This window comes from Sciurus vulgaris (genome assembly GCF_902686455.1).
Source record: "Sciurus vulgaris genome assembly, chromosome: 12".
Lineage (NCBI taxonomy): Eukaryota > Metazoa > Chordata > Mammalia > Rodentia > Sciuridae > Sciurus > Sciurus vulgaris.
In genome coordinates this window covers 98,272,406-98,291,566 of record NC_136473.1, presented here as the reverse complement: position 1 = coordinate 98,291,566, position 19,161 = coordinate 98,272,406, and the positions used below count along the sequence as shown (strand labels likewise).

The window sequence follows — 19,161 nt, the reverse complement described above, 5'->3', positions numbered from 1 at the left end:
CTTGGCAAGGATGGATACCATTGCCTAGCCAATCATGCAGATGTGAACAGAGCTGAATGAACTGAAAAAATTGAGGTGTTTAAAAAGGTCACCTTCACCTTAACATGTGTGAGGTTCAGGAAGTCAAAGAGCAAAGGCAAGTGAGATCTGAGCAGGTGAGGATTCTACACATTGGACCACGGAGCAAAACACTCACCTGCTCTGCTTTCATCTCACCCATTTGTTAAAGGGGATAATGGATTGAGTCAGTGTCTCCTGGTTATGGTTACAGAAAGATTCTTTAGGAAAGCAGTACAACTTTGGAAAGCATCAAGTTCTACCCAGAAAGCGTAATTTGTGAACAGGCTATGCTCAAGGGATGGGCAGGTGGTTGAAGGGACTCACACAGGATGCTTGTTGTACATGATTGGCAGAAATTCATCCACTGGCAGCATCTTCCCAAAAGGATTAGCTCCAACCAGCTTCTGTGCTCCTTCCAAAGAGATGACATAGCCCAGAGTCCAGTAGGAATAGTCAGCTTCGACCAGATTCCCCACATTGGGCACCGCTTTCTCTGGCTCTTTTACTTGCATTCTTTTCCTACCAATGTAACTAAAAGGAAGTAAGAGGAGGAGAAAATTTCAGCTTGAACATTAATAACAATGAGTACAGCTTGGGTTTCTACAGACATCTTTGAAAGCTTGCATGGATTGCACCTTATATTAAGTGTGTCACACTATAAAGCGCATTCCTTCACCAACCATGACTGCCCTCTGCCTTCAGTGGGGCCATTTTCCTGGCTCTTTGTGCCAACACTCTTCCTGCCTAGTGGATTACATTCAAGCCAGAAAAGGAAGACATAAAGAGATTTAATGTCGCTCATTTCCCAAAGATGGCATGGGATTTCCAGCTGTGTTTGCAGAGGTTGGAAAGGGGCAAAAAAGGCCAGCTATGGGACTCCTGGTTTGAGATTCCACCTCAGGTGCTTTCTGCATAGCTTTTCAAATGCTGGTGGTAAGCACAGGACAGAAAGAGCTAACAGTCTGTAGAAGAGCAAAGAGCAGCCCCAAAGTGTTCCTTTTTGGGGCATGAGTGACAACTCCTGAAAGATCACTCCTTCACACACTGTGCTGTGTGGAGGGTACCTGGACACACTCTGTCCTCCACAGACACCTACAGCACAAGGTACACGGTCAGCCTTTCCCACCCTCCTGCAGTCCACTCGTGGCTCTGCCGTCCATTACTTTTGTCTGGAACCTGTGTGTTCTGGGCTGAGCAGCCTGCTTCCGGCCTGGCACTGAAAGCAGTACCTACTTCCTGTTTTGCCCTAAAGGACCTCTTTCAATGTCAAGGGACTCTTTCCTGGTCAAAGCATCACAGGATTTGCAGAACCAGTTTACGTTCCACCTTCAGTTCTTCATCGACTAAAGAGTTCTCTTCAGACTACAGAGTCTGCATTTCTCTAGTTCACTGAGTGGAAGAGAAGCCCCTGGGCACAAGAAAATGGCCAGGGGACTTGGGGCAGAGGCACATGCTTACTAATTTAAATTAATTTAAATTGGAATCTAAAAGGGGAAGCTGTGTAAAATATATATTTTTTCCTTTCTGCGAAACAATTTTATTGTTTGATAGATGATGCTTATTTTAATAGTTGAAAAATTTAACTTTTGAATTGCAAAGGGGTCTCAGTGCAGAATACACACGGGATTTTGAAGACTTTGTACAAAAAAGTTAACTATCTCATTAATGGTTTTTTAAATACTATTGCATGCTAAAATAATATTTGAATATATTGGATTAAATAAAATGTATTATTAAAACTAATTTCACCTCATTTATTTTTAGATTTTATAGTGATTACTAGAAAATTTAAAACAACCTACGTGCCTGACGTTCTGTTTTTATTGAAGAGCGCTTCCTAGTGATTCCAGCAACTTGGTCTATTATCCCATTCACCATTTCCTTTTTCTTAAAAATTTAATGTAGCAACCATGGATAGATTCTTAGTGTTCATGTTTGGGATTAAGTAACATCTGTTTCTTCTTCATTTTAGAAAGTGAGAAGTAAAACTTGAAACTGCCGTAGGGTTCTTATATTTTAATGAAGTATTTTAACTGGCTCCGTCAGTGGATTTAGAATACTTTAAAATACTTCTTCCCCTGTGTCCTTACCAAGACAGTCATCACTCCTTGGATCTGTCGTTACTTTGTCCTGGGAAATGCACCAACCAAACTACCTGTGAACAGGAATGTACACCAAGCATAGGGCTTAGAGTCCCTGAGTTGAGTCTTCTGTGATTACAAGGCTTTAATGGAAGCGCCTTCATCTGTGCCAGGCGACCATGCAATAGCTCACAGGCTCTGTGCCCACGAGGCCTCCACCCCAAGCAGCAGGGCACAAGTTCAGAAGGGCTGAGGTGCAGAGACTTCTAGAGGCTGTGAGAAGAACGGTGGTCTCAAGGGCCTGTGCACAATGCCAAACTGAGTCACCACAGGACGGAGCAGGTCTCTTTATTACATAGTGCTGATTTAGGGTCTGTTCCCATGGGTTAGTTGGGCCATTGCTGGGTTTCTTTTGAGCTCAGAATGGCCCACTTTCTGAGAGGACAGCTATCCCACCTGGGTCCCTAGTTAAGCTTCCCCAGGACGGGAGGAACAGGACCAGGCTCTGACCTGACAGATTGCCTGCCACGCAGAGCTGAGGAGCGAAGGAAATGCCTGGGAACGTCGGCCTCCCCGGAGGGAAGTGCAAAGTGTCGTTTTGCTTTAAAAGAAAATGAGAGAGAGAGAGAAGAAAAGAGAAAGGAAGGAAGGAGGGGAGAGAGGGAACAGGAAGAAAGGAATGAGGGAGGGAGAGAAACTCAGCTGCTAAAGGCTGTCCACAGGGAGCATTAACTCAACATCAGCTGGCAGCCAGTCCTCCCTGGAGAGCCTGGTTTTCCTGCGTTGACCTCAGAACCTCCCCAAGCCCAGCTGTCATTGTTGTCCTTGTTGGGCAACCTCCCTTTCCAGTGGAGGCGCTCTCCAGATGACCCTCCTGCTCCTACCCCATGGGGCTGCAGAGAGCCCACTCTCCCTGGAGCTACGCCATGCCTCTTCCCCTTGAATGCCTGCCTCCTTCTCCCTCTCCATAGCCATTCAGAGCCACTGGACCTCACTGTGTTCCCAAGTGGTGCTTGGTGCCACACATGGATGCTGTGTCAGAAGGATCTGCAGGCAGACTCCAATTTCACGGAGCATCTCCCACAGTGTCTCGTCCTGAAGAACAGACAGATGCAAAACCATGCTAACCTCTACCCACGTTTGTATCTGGATACATTTATGATGAGAAAACCCAGCAAACAGAAGCTTGAGCTGTCTCTCCTACCAGCTGGGGAGGCAGGAACTTTCTGTCCCTTAGAAAGGACTGAATGCCTTTCACTGTTCTCTGATAAGCTTGTGTTGTCACTCACATCAGTTCCCAGTCCAGTTGAGCCTGGTCAATGTCATCCATCAGCTTCATCAGCTTCGTCTTAAACTGATGCTCAAAGCGCACATCATCCTCGATAACGAGAGTCTTCTCCAGTTCCCGATCAATTACCTATAAAGGTCATCAGTGGGGAGACACCATATGAAAAGTTTGATACCCACTTTTTATTAGGTGAATATGCATTGGAAAGTCAGGGGTACAATAGCATAATTTGTACTAGCCTGTAACTGGACTCTTAAGTAAATGTCCGTCAACAGAAGAATGAGTAAACTGTGGTATATTCACAGCAATGAGAAGGTAGACCTATAACTGAATGCAATGTGATAGGCAGATCTCCTCAATACAATGTTGGGAAGGTCTACATGCCGCGTAAGTTCATTCACATAAAAGAAAGTACAAAAGAGGCAAAGCTGTTCCCTGCTATTATAAGTCAGGATGGTGATTGCCCTTGAGGAGTGGCAACCAAGAGGAAGTACAGACAGGGGAACTTCCGGAAAGTTGGTAACCTGTCTCTTGATCCAGGTGTTGATTAACACAGGTCTGTTGTTCTGTTTGTGAGATTTGTTCAAGCTGTGTCTTTTAATCTATACACTTGTATATCAATCACGTTTCATTTAAAGTTTAAAGAAAAGAGCAAGACATGAACTGGATCCTTAAATGAGAAAAGCTACTCCAAGTTTCCTTATTTGAGGATGACTTCTTTTCTTGCAGGAACTGACCCTTATTTGGGAACCCCACACTCCAATCAAGAACTTGATCTGTAAGACCTGCGGTCAAGTTTCAGCTCTGTCTCTTCAGACCTGGATCAGTTACTTAATAATTTCCTCTTGGGGAAAAGGGTACATCCGCTTAACCCACCCATAAGACTTCTGTGTGATTTCCTGTATCAAGTCACTCAATCACTGACAACATGACAGGTGGGTACAGGCATCCCTGCTGGCAAGGAGAATGAACGAACAAGAGTGTGGCTCTCTTCCCCTGTCAGCAGGGCTGCCCTCCTTGTCCCTTGGGCCAGAGGGAGACATAAGCAGGAGCAACTCTCACCGCCTTCCAGAACAGTCCTGGGTTCATTGGCCTATGGTTCCAATTCACCTCAAAGTCCCGTTCTCCTCTTTCCTCATTACAAAACTGCACCTCTACATAAAGCATTATTTACCTCTTTCCAGACAGAGTAGTGACTAAGAAAGCAGCCGATCTCACCCCTGGTCAAAGGCCTGGAGGAGTAAGGGTCTCGATAACCTGGCAGCATTTCAATATTCAAGGCCTTCAGCTGGCTTGTGTTGAGAGCCCTGCAGGACAGAGAACGGGGCTGAAAATACCAGGTCGGGGCGTCCTCACCCAGTTGCCCCAGAGAGAATCCCAGGGATTTCCCCAGGGCTGCTACACACAGAGGTGGACTTCTGGGTCTCCCACTACTCTGTAGGAGTTCCTCAGGGTCAAAGAGCCAGGTGGCATTACGAGGTGCGTGGAGACAAGATGGCATCTCTCGTTTTCGTACACCACTCATAGTGCCCAACATACTTCTAAGTGTCCGGGGTTTTCTGAAAATTTTCAAAAAAGTGCTCTCTGAATGCAGGAAAAGTGGTTCCTAGGAGCGTTCAATACAGCGAGGAATGGGGAGAGGAAGGGGTGGAGTTAGTGTGCGCCTCTGTGTGTCTTTCCTTTGGATCTAAAATTAAAACAAGGTTGAAAATAAAAATAAATAGGAAACATTTCAAAATGGTAACCTACAGGCCTCAGATAATCCGCTCATCCATAAAAGTAACGAGGACACTGCAGAAAATTGTGACAATCCGCTTTTCTAGAACTCTGGAAATTAGCTAAACAATTGCAATAATCCAAGGAATATTTATTCTAAAAGAAAACAAACAAAACCCCAGCTGAGTCTCTGTAAGCACAGTGAGCTGTGTAGAGTTCACTCCAGCCCTAACCCCATCCCCTCTCCCTGTCCTACAGAAGTCTTGAAAATCAGCAGCCTCACAACTATTTTGTAGTTATGAAAACAGCCACCTCCTAGCCACTGGAAGTGACAGGATGGAATAGGACTCCCCTGAAGACCTGTCCCTACCAAACAGTCCCTATTCAACCTCTCTGGCAGTCCCTGAAAAGCTCCATTCTCAAGCTTGTCTCCATTTGACCTGACTCGGGGTTCATTCTCTGTGAACAGGCCTCCCTGCAGGGTATCTGTCAAAAAACCACTAGTAGTGACTGCTTCACATTGTGATGATTTGGGCAGCAAATCAGAGAATTTTCACCAGTGAAGTGAAGGCTAGAGGGAGGCCGATAAAACACTTTAAAGGAAAGACTGAGGAATCAGACATCTGTAGGGAGTGTGAAAAGCTCCAGCATATTCTTGAGAATCTAGAAGATTCTAGACATATTCATGGCTGCGCACCTCCCCACAGACGACCTGAGAAGACCCCAGTCTCTCACCTCTGGGTGACCTTGAGGACCTGGGGTAAAATGTAGTAAAGGCTAATAGGCTAAATACTGTACTCAGACAGAGGTTGGCATGATGAGTTTTAAAACATCCAACTATGTGCTGTTGTCTTAGTCAGCTTTTTTTGTTGCTATGACTAAATGATCTGACCAGCATAATTATAGAGAAGGAAAAGTTTATTTGAGGGTTCATGGTTTCAGAGGTCCTAGTCCATAGAAGGCTGGCTCCATTCCTTGGGGCTCGAGGTGAGGCTGAACATCATGGCAGAAGAGTGTCACAGAGGGAAGCAGCTCACATCATCAGGAAGCGGAGACTCCACTCTCCAGATACAAAATATATACCCCATAGCCATGCCCCAATTCCTACTTGCTTCGGCCACACCCTACCACTTCAATTAATCCCACTAAGGATTAATTCACTGATTGGGTTAAGACTCTTACAACCCAATCATTTCTCCTCTGAACCTTCCTGCATTGTATCACATGAGAGTTTTTGGGGGACAACTCACATCCAAACCATAACAGCTGTCTGCAAGAGACAGAATATAGGTTAAAAACACAAACAGGTTGAAAGTAAAAGGAGGAAAAAGATACCAAATAATAATCACAAGAGAGCTGGAGGAGCTATGTTAATATCAGATAAAATAAGGCTCTAGAGAAAATTTCTACTGGAGACAAAGACAGATGACGAAATCCATCAGGAAGTTAAAACAATTATAAATATATATGCACTTAATGACAAAACTCCAAACACGAAGTGAAACCTAGCAAAATGAAAGGAGCAAGGTAATTCAACAGCCATAATGGGAGACTGTAACATCCTGCCTTCAATAATGGATAGAAGAACTAGGCTGGAGAACACAGAAATGGGAGACTTGAATAACACCATAAAGACATCGGTAAAACACTTCATTCACAATAGTGAAATGCCCCTGTTTTAAGTATACCTGGAACATTCTCTAAGAAAGATCATATGTTAGACAGAAGGTCCATACAGACCATAAATCAAGCCTCCATATACTTAAAAGGACTGAAACCATACTGTGTTCTCCAACTATGATGGATTGAAATTAAAAATCACTAACAAAGGAAAGGTGGGGAATTTGCAAATCTGTTAAATGAACACATTAAATGAGCAATGGCTTAATGGAAAAAGCATAAGGAAAACGAGAAATGATTTTGAAATGAAAAAAACACAGTCTACCAAAACTGACCATGTACAACCTCTGTCTATTGATATGGTGCATGACTTTGACAGACTTTCGCATATTAAACCAAACTTGCAATTCTGGAATGAATTTCATTTGGTTGTGCTGTAGAATCCCTTTTGTATGTTGCTGGATTCTATTTGCTGTTTTCTGGAAGGTTTTTGCACCTGTATTAATAAGAGATATTGGTCTGCCATTTTCTTGTAATGAATAATAATGGAACAGCACTGGCTTCATAAAATCAGTTGGGGTGTGTTCCCTCCTGTTCTATTTTTTGGAAGCATTTGTTAAGTATTCATATTAATTCTTCCTTAACTAGTTGGCAGAATTCTCCAGTGAAGCCATCTGGTTCCGGACTTTTCTCTGTGGAAATTATTTTGAATACTAACACAACCTCTTTACTTGTTATATGTGTACTCAGAATTTCTACTTTGTCTTTGGGTCACTTTCAGTAGTTTGCATCTTTCTATCAAGTTGTCCTTTTCGTTTACGTTATCTAACTTTAGCCAACAGTTGTTCATAGTATAATCCTTTTTACTTCTGTAAGGTCTGTAGGGATGTCCCCTCTTCTATTCCTGATTTTAATCATATGATTCTACTCATTTTTAAAATTCATCAATCTAGGAACCTATGAAAAAAAACTGTCAATTTGGTTGATCTTATCAAATAACCATTTTTTTTTAACATTCTCTATTCTCTGTCCTCTCATTCATTTATTTCGATTGAAGTCTTCATGATGTTCTTCTTCCTGCTTGCTTTGAGTTTAGTTTGCTTTTGTTCCTGTAGTTTCTTAAAGCGGTTGCTTAGATTATTTATTTGAGATGATCTGTTTTTAACAGGCATTTATAGCTGCAACCACCCCTGGAAGTCCTGTTAGATGTTTTGGTATACTGTGTGTCATCTCAGCAGACCCAGAAAAAAACATTTGACAGACTCAAACGTCCTCTCATGATAAAAAAGACTCAACATAATAGGAATAAAAGTCTTCATGGCTTTGGGTTTGAATTTGAGTTCAAGCAAGCAATTTGAGTGCAAGCAAGCAAGAACTATAAAAAACAAATTGATTTCATCAAAATGAAAAAACTTTTTTGTTTTAATGGACACCATCATGAAACTGTGACAATTCACAAACTGGGAGAAAATATTTGCAAATTACAGAACTGGTAAGGGACTCGTATCCAGAATACATAAAGAACTCTCACAGCCTAACTAGTTTTCCTGGTCCTGTGGTCTATTGGGGAGGTGTTTAAAAACAGTGGTTCCCAAACTCACCCAAGAATAGAGCTGCTGGATTTAGCAAGCAAAAGCACACAACAGCAGTCAAATTTAAATTTCAAATAAACAATGAAAATTTGTTTTTGGTTTTGTGACGGGCTGACAGATTTGGCTCCATGGAAATGTTACAGGCCAGGCTATATGGGCAATGACTAAACAGACTCCATTTTGCTCTGAGACTCCATGTTATGTAGGAAATGAGCTTCTCCCATGGGAACATCCCGTCTTTGTACCCATCAACAATTGCTTAACTTCTCCCATGGGAATACCTCGCCTCTGTACCTATCATCAGTTACTTAGCGTGACATGTTTAGCAATACAAAATGACAATTCTTATATAATGAAAAATTGTTCTCCTTTGATTCCTATTGCTCCTAAACAATGCACCGTGTGCACGGTGACTGTGTGGATGTTAGGAACCATTCTTTAGTTTGTACCTAGGTAAGGGTCATTTTGATCCACTTTGCCCTCTGCTAAATGATTTCAGATTCCATGATGTTAGTTTGTAATTTTGAATCATAGCAACAGACACTTATGATTGATGTACTGACTGATGGTATAAAAACCCCTGCAACCCAATGGTTGCAGCTGTTCTCCCAATAGCCATTTTTTGGGGCATTGTGTGAGACAGTCAGCTGGCTGGCTTAATACTCAAATGTGGACTTCTCAGTGGTGATTGGTCTGTTCTTAAGTTGCACCCCACAACAGTTTAACTAAGTCCCATGCAATGTCTGGGACAAAATTTAACTGGATATCCTGTATTTCATATGGCAACCCTCCTGAAGAATCATTCTGAGACTTCTTACATGGGCCCACCCCTGGCGATGACAATTCAGCCAGTTTGAAAAGAAATGCAGTGTGGTGCCCTTATAACCATCCCTGGGACTCTTATGGGGGAGTCACTTGGAGAAACACTGACAAGATTCTCTGCGGGAGTCATAAGAACTTCAGCAGATACTAGCTACACTCCTTAGTTGGCGCTATGTAAACAGAAAACAATGCCACTCATATTCTGAACTTGCATATAACATGGAAACCCATGTATTGCAAAAATCTGTACCTTGAAATAGTTCGGGTGGCAAAGCAAAAAGCAGCAAAATATCCTGAGGAACTCCATTGAGTTCCCTGTGTGACTTTTCTGCCATATTCCCAGGAAAAGTGACCACTGTGGTCATCCCAGGCGGGCTGTGGCATGCACCTCATGCTATAGGACATGGCGAGCTTTCTGTGGTTTACTGCTTATCTTCTTCAAGTCTGGAAACTGTTCCGAAGACATTCCTTCTGTCGCAACACAGAAAGCTGGAAGCTACCATGGCTATTGCAAGAATGGTCAGAGGCAGGGGACAATGTGAGTCTTCAGTGTAATGCAGACCATAGGTCACTGGTTGGGGAGTGGACCTCAGGCCTGTCCTACAGGGTGAAACTAACTTCAGGGCTACTAGTGGCCTCTACGTGCTGAGTCTATCCCTGGTGATCAGGACTCTTGGAGACTCTTTCAGAGAAGGCACCTCCCCTCTCTAACCCCATCTGCAAGGGGAGATGAAGCCCAACTCACTTCCCATCCACTGCTTCAACAATCTTGACCGCGATCTCCTGTTCATAGAGCGTGCGCAGCATCCGGTCCCGCCTGTCCTTTCTGCGTTTGAGGTTGATCATGAAAATCTAATGCAGGAAGCACAAGGGGGGAAATAAAAACCACCATAAATTACCCACATCTTTTTTCAAGCTGTTTGAAAAGTTTAGTAAATATATAGGGATCAAAGTTTGAGGTAGGATAAGGAAGAAAAAGGACAGGAAAACAACAGTGAAGATTTGTTTTTAAAAACATTTTATAGAGGACAAATGACAATTTCCCAAGTTGAGCTACTTTCTAAATGTAACCATTGGTGGTGATTCAACTCTTTGTTCCTGCAATATTCATTGATAAACTTTCTCTCTACTGTTGAGAAAGCTCAAAAAGTCACTCTTCATGAGGACAAAGGTGAATTAAACTGAGGGATAGGAAGCAGTGTGCCCTGTGGTTAAATTGACCAGGAGTGCCCAGTTTAAGTCCTGTTACTTGCTGAGTGTTTGCCTTGGGCCAGTTTCTGTATATCAGTATTCTCATCTGTGAAATGGGATAACAATGGTCCTACCTCACTAATAAATCCACATTTTACATCATTCAAAGAAACTCTTAAGTCTTAATATGTTGCTTTTATTTTCAAAGGTTCCAAAATGAATCATCAAGGTCTCAATTTTAGTAACTTCCCTGCCAGAATTCTCCAACTCCCTTAGAGACAAGGGTAGAAAGTAAAGAAAAGGGGCCCTGTCCTTGGGGGGCGGTTCTTGGATAAAGGGAGGACAGAAAGACACAATTTCAACACTAAGTGGATCTGTAGGAAATGCTACTGTTACAGAAAATTCGGGAAAAAATATGGAAAATTATGGCAACGGAAAGAGACAAATGGCACTTGGAGATTTGGCACCAGTGCGGGCTCACAGAGTCTTCTCCAAAGGCTGAGCACAGCCCTTTGTTCTCAGTAAGGACTTGCCAGTTTCAAGACTTTCTCGTGCAAGCAGCCTGATCCCTTCCCCTCTCTCCAGGCAGGTCTGGTTCCTGCCTCAGCCGCCCCGAGCAAATGTGATTACAGAAGTAGACTAGCCGGTTGCAGCTATCGACAGAGATGAACACCCTAGGAAGGAGTTGCTGCTTCCCTGTGGAAAGGACACCTTTGGGTCCGTGACCTAAGGAAGAGAGAATGGGCATGGGGCTTTCCCAACACGAGGCCTGGGTCCTCCTGGAGCTCCTCACCTTGGCCTGTGAATTCCCGAGGCCCGCGCCACTACATGCACAGGAGAAGGCTGCTTTAAGGAATCAGCAGTGAGGCTGGCCTCGCTATTCCAGGTTTAAAGAACCGCAGGAATACCTAAAGCCGTGTGACTGCTACCACAGGCAAATCAGCATTGTAAACAGATCCTCTGGCTACAAGCAGTAAAAGTTGATTTTTGACATTAAATTAGCTCTCCAGGATTGAGAGACTTTAGCAGCCAGCAAGAAATTACCTTGCAAAGCACAGTGAGGGAGAAACGCACAGGAACAGGTCAGAGGATGCTGACCTCGGGATGATTCTCAGTTCTTGCCTCTATAAAAAGAGGGAGTTGAAGGCTGGGATATAGCTCAGTTGGTAGAGTGCTTGCCTCACATGCATAAGGGCCTGGGTTCAATCCCCATCACCGCAAAAAAAAAAAAAAAGAAAAAAAGAAAAAAGAGGGAGTTGAATAAACTCATCTCTCAAATCCCACATGACTGAAAACTTCTATTTGGGGTTTATATAATTTTTTTCTTTATGATGTGACCAAGATAAAGAAGAAACTATGTCTTATAACTAACCTGAGGTTTAGAATAAACTGCATTAAATTTTGGTTCAACAATCTTTCTGAATATAATTGTAAATATATTGTCTATTTTACTAGGATCAAAACCTACACTGAATAAAATTTCAATCCTCCCTTGCAATATATTCTCACTTCTATTCGTTTAGCAATTCCCTGGGCAAAGATACTGATAGGAGAGCAACATGTTCTCTTGGACAATTTTCCATCTAATGCAGGGCAAAGCAGATTGAGTGCAGCATGATTTTATTACCTCCTTTGTTTACTTAGCTGGATAATTATTTTTTTATAAAAACATAATTTCTGTGGTGCCTCTATTTGCCTTACTACTTGGGACGGTATAACTTTATGGGTTGTGTTCTTTTATGTTTCACTTTCAACCTGTTTAGAATCACCGTTGGGCTGTGCTCCCTCCCCAGTTTTACAGACATGGACAGGAAGGGGCATTTCCTCTTGTGGCAAGCATGGGGCCACCTGGACTCACTCCAGGAAAACAGAAACAGGACAAAAAGCGAAAAATAAAATGCAGCGAAACAGTCCCCTCAAACCAGAGACCTCCCGTCTGGGAGGCCTTTCGTCAATCACAGGCCAAGTGCAATAAAAACTTGTCCCTACCAGGACAAGTGCAATAAAAATGGTAGCCATGAAGGAAAAACAGAGACAGCTGGCTCATACTTAGTGAAGAGTAAACAGAGGAAAGAGCCGGCCAGCCAACGTAGCCCAGACACCGACGAGGTCACAGGCCCAGAACTGAAAGGGCCCTGAAAATACCTTCCCACCCTCCCTCATCTGTTCCAGACAGAGACAATGTCCCAGCCTCAGGAAAGCAGAGTCCCTGAGTGTGTCACTTCCTGGAGTTGGCATTTTCCAGAGGGACCCTATCCTAAGAGTGACCCAGTCCTAACACCTTGTCCTGCCAAAAGAGAACCAGAGTGAGATCTTGTTTTGTCCCATTTTATTTCTTCAGTTTGATCCTTACAGAAATATGATTTTAGGGAGAAAAATGAATTATGTAGACACTGGTGAGGGATTCAGGAAAGGAAAGATCCAGTACCCTGCAGAAGTGGGGCCTGTGTGTGGGGTGGAATGAGCTTTTCCACAGCCCCGGTCATTTTTGGAAACTATCTACAACCGAGTCTAGTTTCATTGTACTACACTTAAATCATCTCTTCTCAATCTGCCCTCTGTGCAGAAGCATGATACGGCCTCCTGTTTGCCATTTGATATTCATGAAACATTTGTAGATGTTCAGAGACGGGTTTGCTGAGGGTGAGGACGAACGGTGCCTACCTACCTAGCCTTACCCAGCGCGCTTACCCAGGCATCAGAGATGGAGCTCTGAAGGCACGGATCTAATTTTATTTAGGGTTGCACAGGACATATAGAGGCACATCATCCAATCGGGTTAACACGCTTGTTAAGGTATAACAGAGCCAGCCTATAGATGAACTATACGTCGAGGGTCCAGGTAGTGTAAACAAGCCAAGCATGCCTAAGCAATTCTGCCCAGCAACAGGTCTGAGACAAAGGACTGGGGGAAGGGCAAGCTCCAGCCTGAGGCAGGGCAGCGCAGGCAGCTCACATCACAGCTTTCTGTGATGCATGTCAGAACGAGGCCTCCCCTCAGCTCAAACTCAGCCTCAGCAACTGCAAAGACCTTCATTCCATGGCGAGTCTTTACCACGACCTCAGTTTCTCTGTTCAGACTGTTTGGCTTCTTAGACCATGGTGTCAGTGACTGCTGTCAGATAAGCTTGAGGGATGTTCCCTATAACATTCATTCCCATTCCTGAAGTCTAGCTCTGAATAGATTTGATGGAAGAAACCCCAGCAGCTATAGAAGGTGGACATACTTTGGGGACACACATGTATATTACATGTATGCATACGTGTATACACACATGTATGTGTTACAGTGCAGTATGGCATTTCCCTCCATTGAGCAGCACGGAGCATGATGTTGACCAACAGCATATCCAGAATTCATGGAAAAATCTGTTTCCATTTGTGGTTCCTAGAGGCTGTCCCAGCTTCTAGACTCCTCCTGAATACTGATCAGCAGCCACATGAGAGATCCATGAAGGAGTCAGTGACATGGAGTCACACTTCTGGCCTTGTCCAGCATCTGTTGTGCATATTGCCAATAGAGGCACCATTGTGTTTCTTTCTCTCTCTCTCTCTCTCTCTGTTCTTGTGGTGCTGGATATTGAACCCAGTCTCACTTATGCTAGGCAAGTGCCCTACCACTGAGCTGCACACACCCCAAGTCCTAATTTAGTCTTTTCACAATTAAAACTGCACAATAAATACGGCCCTCAGAAAGCTGTTATGAAGTTCTTGCCTGTGGAAAGGGAGAATTTTAGAACAAGTTTCTTCACTCCTTCTTTGTCCTCTCAACTCTGCCCTCCAACCTTTTTCCATGAAAGGACAGCCTTGGAAAATAAAGTGTTCCAGAGTAGTTTCCACTCGCTCATCTGTGTAAAGTGAACGTCCTCCAGTGTCTAAGCCATATGTCCTCTTCACCTTACCCTCGAACCCTGTACAGCAGTTAATAACACACCGAGAATTCACTTTCACTACTAATTACTTCTTTCTGACTGAACAATTAATCCCTTTTACCACAGTGCTCCTTTTTGAAGAAAACTGAGGCATAACGAAAGCTCAGTACTTTTCCCCAGCCCTCAGCCCCTGTTCAGCAGCCACGCCCCTCTTGCTGGCTGTCAGACACATGCTCAGATTTGTGTTCCAAAATAAGCACACAAACATTTGCACGAACACACACACATGCACACACACACACACAGACGCTTTCCTACCTCATCAAATCCCATCTTGTCTGGATATTTAGGGACAACTGACACAAACTGGGAGGGTTCCATGGGAGGCCGGTCAACTGGAAGACACAAGAGACACACAGAGTACTTTGTTAGTGAAAGATTCAGAAAGCAAAGTTCCATCTGCACGCCGGATGGCCAGGCTGGAAGCCACCCTGGAAACCCAGGGCAGGGGACAACCATTCAGCAGTTCCTCAGGAAGCCTGCTGGTCAGGCACTGGTTTTGAGAGTGCTTGTGCATAATGCAAATTGCAATAACTGCTCCATGTCCCTTAAGACTTATTTTAATAGGGTTTGGAGGCAGGTTAGGGTGATGGTCAAGAGAGAGGACTTGAAGTCAGCTGGTTCAGCCAGTGGAAGGCCTAGGAGAGTTAGGAGACCTCCCTAAGCTGTTTCTTCACATGCAAAATTGGGATAATAAATGCGTTTCTCACTGGATTATAAAATTTAAATGAGATTTGTATGCAAAGCATGACCACATTAATGTAATAAATTCTCATAATTATTTTGCTCACCGTGGCCCATGGTGAAAGCTCAGCAATAGGTTATTTTTTTTTCCTCCTGAAGAATGTTCCTTTTCTATACATTTAAAATTGTCAAAGCCTGGGAATACTTCTATCCCACCCAGGCAGGTGCAGCTGTAGGTGTGCAAAAGGGCTTTTAATTCCATCTTGCCTCAAAGGGCTGGCTCACATCTCAGGTTGGGTACAGGGATGATGGAAGAGTTCGGGTGGGAAGGGACATTGCATCTTCAGTAATAAAAGTCTTATTTATTTGACCCTTGGAAAAGCTTTCTTATATACAATATGCTTTAATGGTTTAGAAGTAATGGTTGGGAAGGTCTTGAAAACTTTTTGGTCTTGTACAAATGCAAAGCACTAATTTGGTTTTCCTTAAAGGGATAATGTGAAGAAAATTTGAAATGAGAGCTGATCGCTGGGTTGCTTAAAGAACTGGGAGTGATGTCCATCACTACCTCTCTCCTCTATTCTGGGCACATGAAATGAATACACATTCTTGCCCGGGACGTGAGTCGTGGCTGTGTGGCTCTGTGCTCCGCTCTCCAAACCCTCCTCCCTGTCCTGTCCAGTGCTCCTCAGGGATGGCAGCAGTGTGTGTTGAGACAGAGAGCGCAGATCAGCAGCCTGGAATGTTCACCAACACCTGGAGGACAGCTGTCCAGAAAGACAGCAGGACTGGGACTTTGGAGAGCAGGAAATAAGCCACTGTTGCCTGAAGTCAAAGAGATCTTGGCACCGTTTGGCATCCCCGCACAATTCTGCCCTTCCTGAGATACTGTCCGAAGGGTGTGATCTTTTCACTCACCCTTCACTGAGGTGCTAAAGAGAAACCGTGGCCAGTTTCACTGATGGTCCAGTTATGTGAAATTCTAGAAGGTTGTGAGACAGGTTTCCTAAGCCAAACACAGAAGTTGGTCTCCTCACTTCAAACCTGACCCTCACGGTCACATTTCTGTGTGTCTATGGCATGTGTATATTGTTCTTTCCAAGAGAAGCTCAAAATAGCTTGATCCTTTCTGCTCCACTACGCCTTATTAGTTTCCTTTAAAACCAACACGGAGGGTCCACCATGTGCAGGGTTAGGTTTGGGAAAGAAAGAAACTTAATGTTACAACTCCTTCCCATTTGTCATGCCATGTGGTGAACATGGTCTAATTCTTCCTCCTCGGCCTTAGACCTGAAAGGGAGTTGTAATTTGCATTACCCTTTCTAGGCTGCTGGTCTCTGGTTTGCACTCACCTGGCTTGTCTGCCTTTGGACGGCTTTCTGTCACTTTGTTACCATCAAATATAGGCATCAAATATGGACATTCACAGGACAAGTGTTCCATAAAAGCTTCTTTCTAATTTCTTCTGAACTTCGTCCATTCTGCAGTCTTCCCGAGCTCAGATCCTCACCCATCATGCTTGGACTGTCTTTGTATTTCTCAAACATACCCTCAGGCCTGCCTATTCTAATTCATTATGCACACAGTTGTCAAAATAATCTTCAAATTCAAATTTTGTTCTTGCTCATAACAATTACGTGAGTGCCTTATGGTATAGGTGTTTTCATAGCTACCATGTAATTTTATCTACACTTTTTGGTGGTGGTTGTTTGTGTAGGTAAACAAAGGGAGACCAACCCAGATGTGGTCTTGCCCAAGGTCAAATAGTGAGTTAGCAGAGCCGGGACTCAATTTTAGAGCATCAAACTTCAGATCCAATAATTTTAGTAAGCTTTACATGATGATCTGTTGTCTCAAAATGCTGTTCTTGAGAACGGGGACCTGAGATTTCTTATTGTTTCATGCTGTGATTTGCAGCCCAGTCTCTGTGTGCCTCATAATCTGTTCACATCTATCCCCTCCTTCCAGTCTTTTCCCAAAGGAAGCCTGTCCCTAGATTCTCTGTACAACTCCCAATGTACTTTTTAGGAGCTAGTTATGTGTACTAGTTAGTACATGCAAAGTGGTGGGCACTGTGTTTTTAACAGGTATAAACAGCTGTTATAACCCATTCACATCACTCAAACTCTTTCAGTCCGATTTCTGAGACTGTAGTCTATAGTTCATAAACTCCCCAAGCATTCCCTTGTATAGACCCTTAATCACTTCCCACTGATCTTGCCTAGCAAGACCCTGATCCTGGTTAAACCTGATCACCACACACTCAGAATACGATTGTATTGACCCGGTGTCACTTCAAAGTTACAATAGATGCCAAATTGCACAGTAAATTTACCCACTCTCTGAGACATTCATTTTATACCTTGAATCTCTCAAATCCCCAATAGCTCTCTCCAGTTTGTAACTGCACAGTTACCAAGAGAATCCGGAATCCATTAGTTCTGCCTTTTTATTCCACCTCAAGTCCACACGCATGCTTGCATGTGAACCTGTGCATTTCACCTTTCCCTTGCTGCAGGGGTGAAGCATCCCTCTGTCCGGCTAGCATAACCTCTCCAGTGCTCTCTTGGGTTGCAACTCCTCACTTTCTCACCTTATGATTATCTCCTCTTCTGCACCATCAGGTTTTCCTTATATCTTGGATCCTTCTCATTAGCATACAAACATGCTGTAATGTCCCCCACTGAACGCAACAAATAACACCAAGAAACCAAACCAAAACAAAAAACAAAACAAACAACAACAATCTCTCTTGGTCTCTTCCCCCCTAAAAGCTCCATCCCATTTTACTGTTCTCATCTGTTTTTGTTTGGATGTGAGGCATCCCCCGAAAGCTCTTGGGTTAATGCAAAAATATTCAGAGGGGTAAATGATTGGATTATTAGGAAAAGGTTTGTGGGTGTTCCAGGGACAAAAGACCAGCATGGTTGAGATTGAGGAGCTGAGTAGAGGGAGATGAAGTCACAGAGGAGGCAAAGTCCAAATTGTACAGAATGTCCTGGGCATTCTGGATTTTATTCTAAGACTAATGGAAATCTGCAGGAAGTGGCATGACATGATTTATGCATTTAGAAAGATCACTCCAGCTGTGGTATGGATCCCCTACCCCCTGCTTGAAAGCTGAGCATTGTTTATAAAATGTTGAGACTACTTAGTACCTTCACAGAGTGACTCACACATTACAGCCTGGGATTCCACATTTGTTCACAAAAAATACACCTTCTAATGCTCCAATGAATACAGTCTAAGAACACTGCTAGCAGCCATTTTTATTGCCCACTGGGTTCCAAACACTGTGCAAAGTGTTTTTAATGTTTAGTTCATCTTTCCTTAGAGGGGAACCCTTGACAAAGATGACTTCCTCATCACCAACATTTTCTTCATTTGCCATGGGTCATCAGTTCCTATTTCTGCATTATACCCTCAAAGCTTTATTTTCCAATCATCTTATCATTCCACATATGTGCTGTATTTTAAAATTCAGAATGTGAAATTTTAAGAAAATTATAACCAGAGAAGTTAAATACAAGAATTAAATAGAATGGCCAGGCATGGTGGCACACACCTGTGATTCCAGCAACTTGGTAGGCTGAGGCAGGAAGATAGATAGCCTCAGCTATCTTCCTTTGAAGTTCAAAGATAGCCTCAGCAACTTAGCGAGGACCTAAGGAACTTAGTGAGACCTGTCTCAAGATAAAAAATAAAAGGAATTGGGAATGTGGCTCAGTGGTTAAGTGCCCCTACATTCAATCCCTGGTACTAGGGGCAAAAAAAAGAATGAAATAGAGTGCTATATATAAAATGCTTAGCATTAGAGTGGGCATATGTAGGGAAATCAATAACAAAAGCTATAATTTACAGGTTCTTCTCACATAAATTCTACCTGGCTATAAAATTCCTACTGGTCAAGTTCATATTTCTGTGTACTGAGAACTTTCTATATGTTTAGTCATGTGGGAGAGAACAGGAGACTGTCCAGCCAGTCTTTGAACTCACCTCTTGGGGGTCAAGGCTGGCAGCCATGAAACAGAAATGACTACTTTACCAAGTGCTAAGTGAAGCAACACTTCATTATTTCGTTAGGCTGATGCATGTTATTTTATTCGCTCCTCTCAACCCTGCATGGTGTTATCATCCTCACTTCATAGACAAGGGAGCTGAAGCTCGGAGAAATG

General features: G+C 43.3%; 1 protein-coding gene across 1 annotated transcript in view; it reads right to left on the bottom strand.

The window, feature by feature from the left end:
- The window catches only part of COLGALT2 (collagen beta(1-O)galactosyltransferase 2), a 126,555-nt gene that overhangs the window by 5,033 nt on the left and 102,361 nt on the right, over nucleotides 1-19,161 (bottom strand). The window contains exons 7-11 of the mRNA XM_079108040.1: nucleotides 14,561-14,637; nucleotides 9,925-10,031; nucleotides 4,604-4,736; nucleotides 3,431-3,558; nucleotides 385-591 (exon numbers count right to left, since the gene is read on the bottom strand). Of these exons, the coding sequence (XP_078964166.1) occupies nucleotides 385-591; nucleotides 3,431-3,558; nucleotides 4,604-4,736; nucleotides 9,925-10,031; nucleotides 14,561-14,637 (652 nt within the window). The remainder of the gene's footprint in view (nucleotides 1-384; nucleotides 592-3,430; nucleotides 3,559-4,603; nucleotides 4,737-9,924; nucleotides 10,032-14,560; nucleotides 14,638-19,161) is intronic.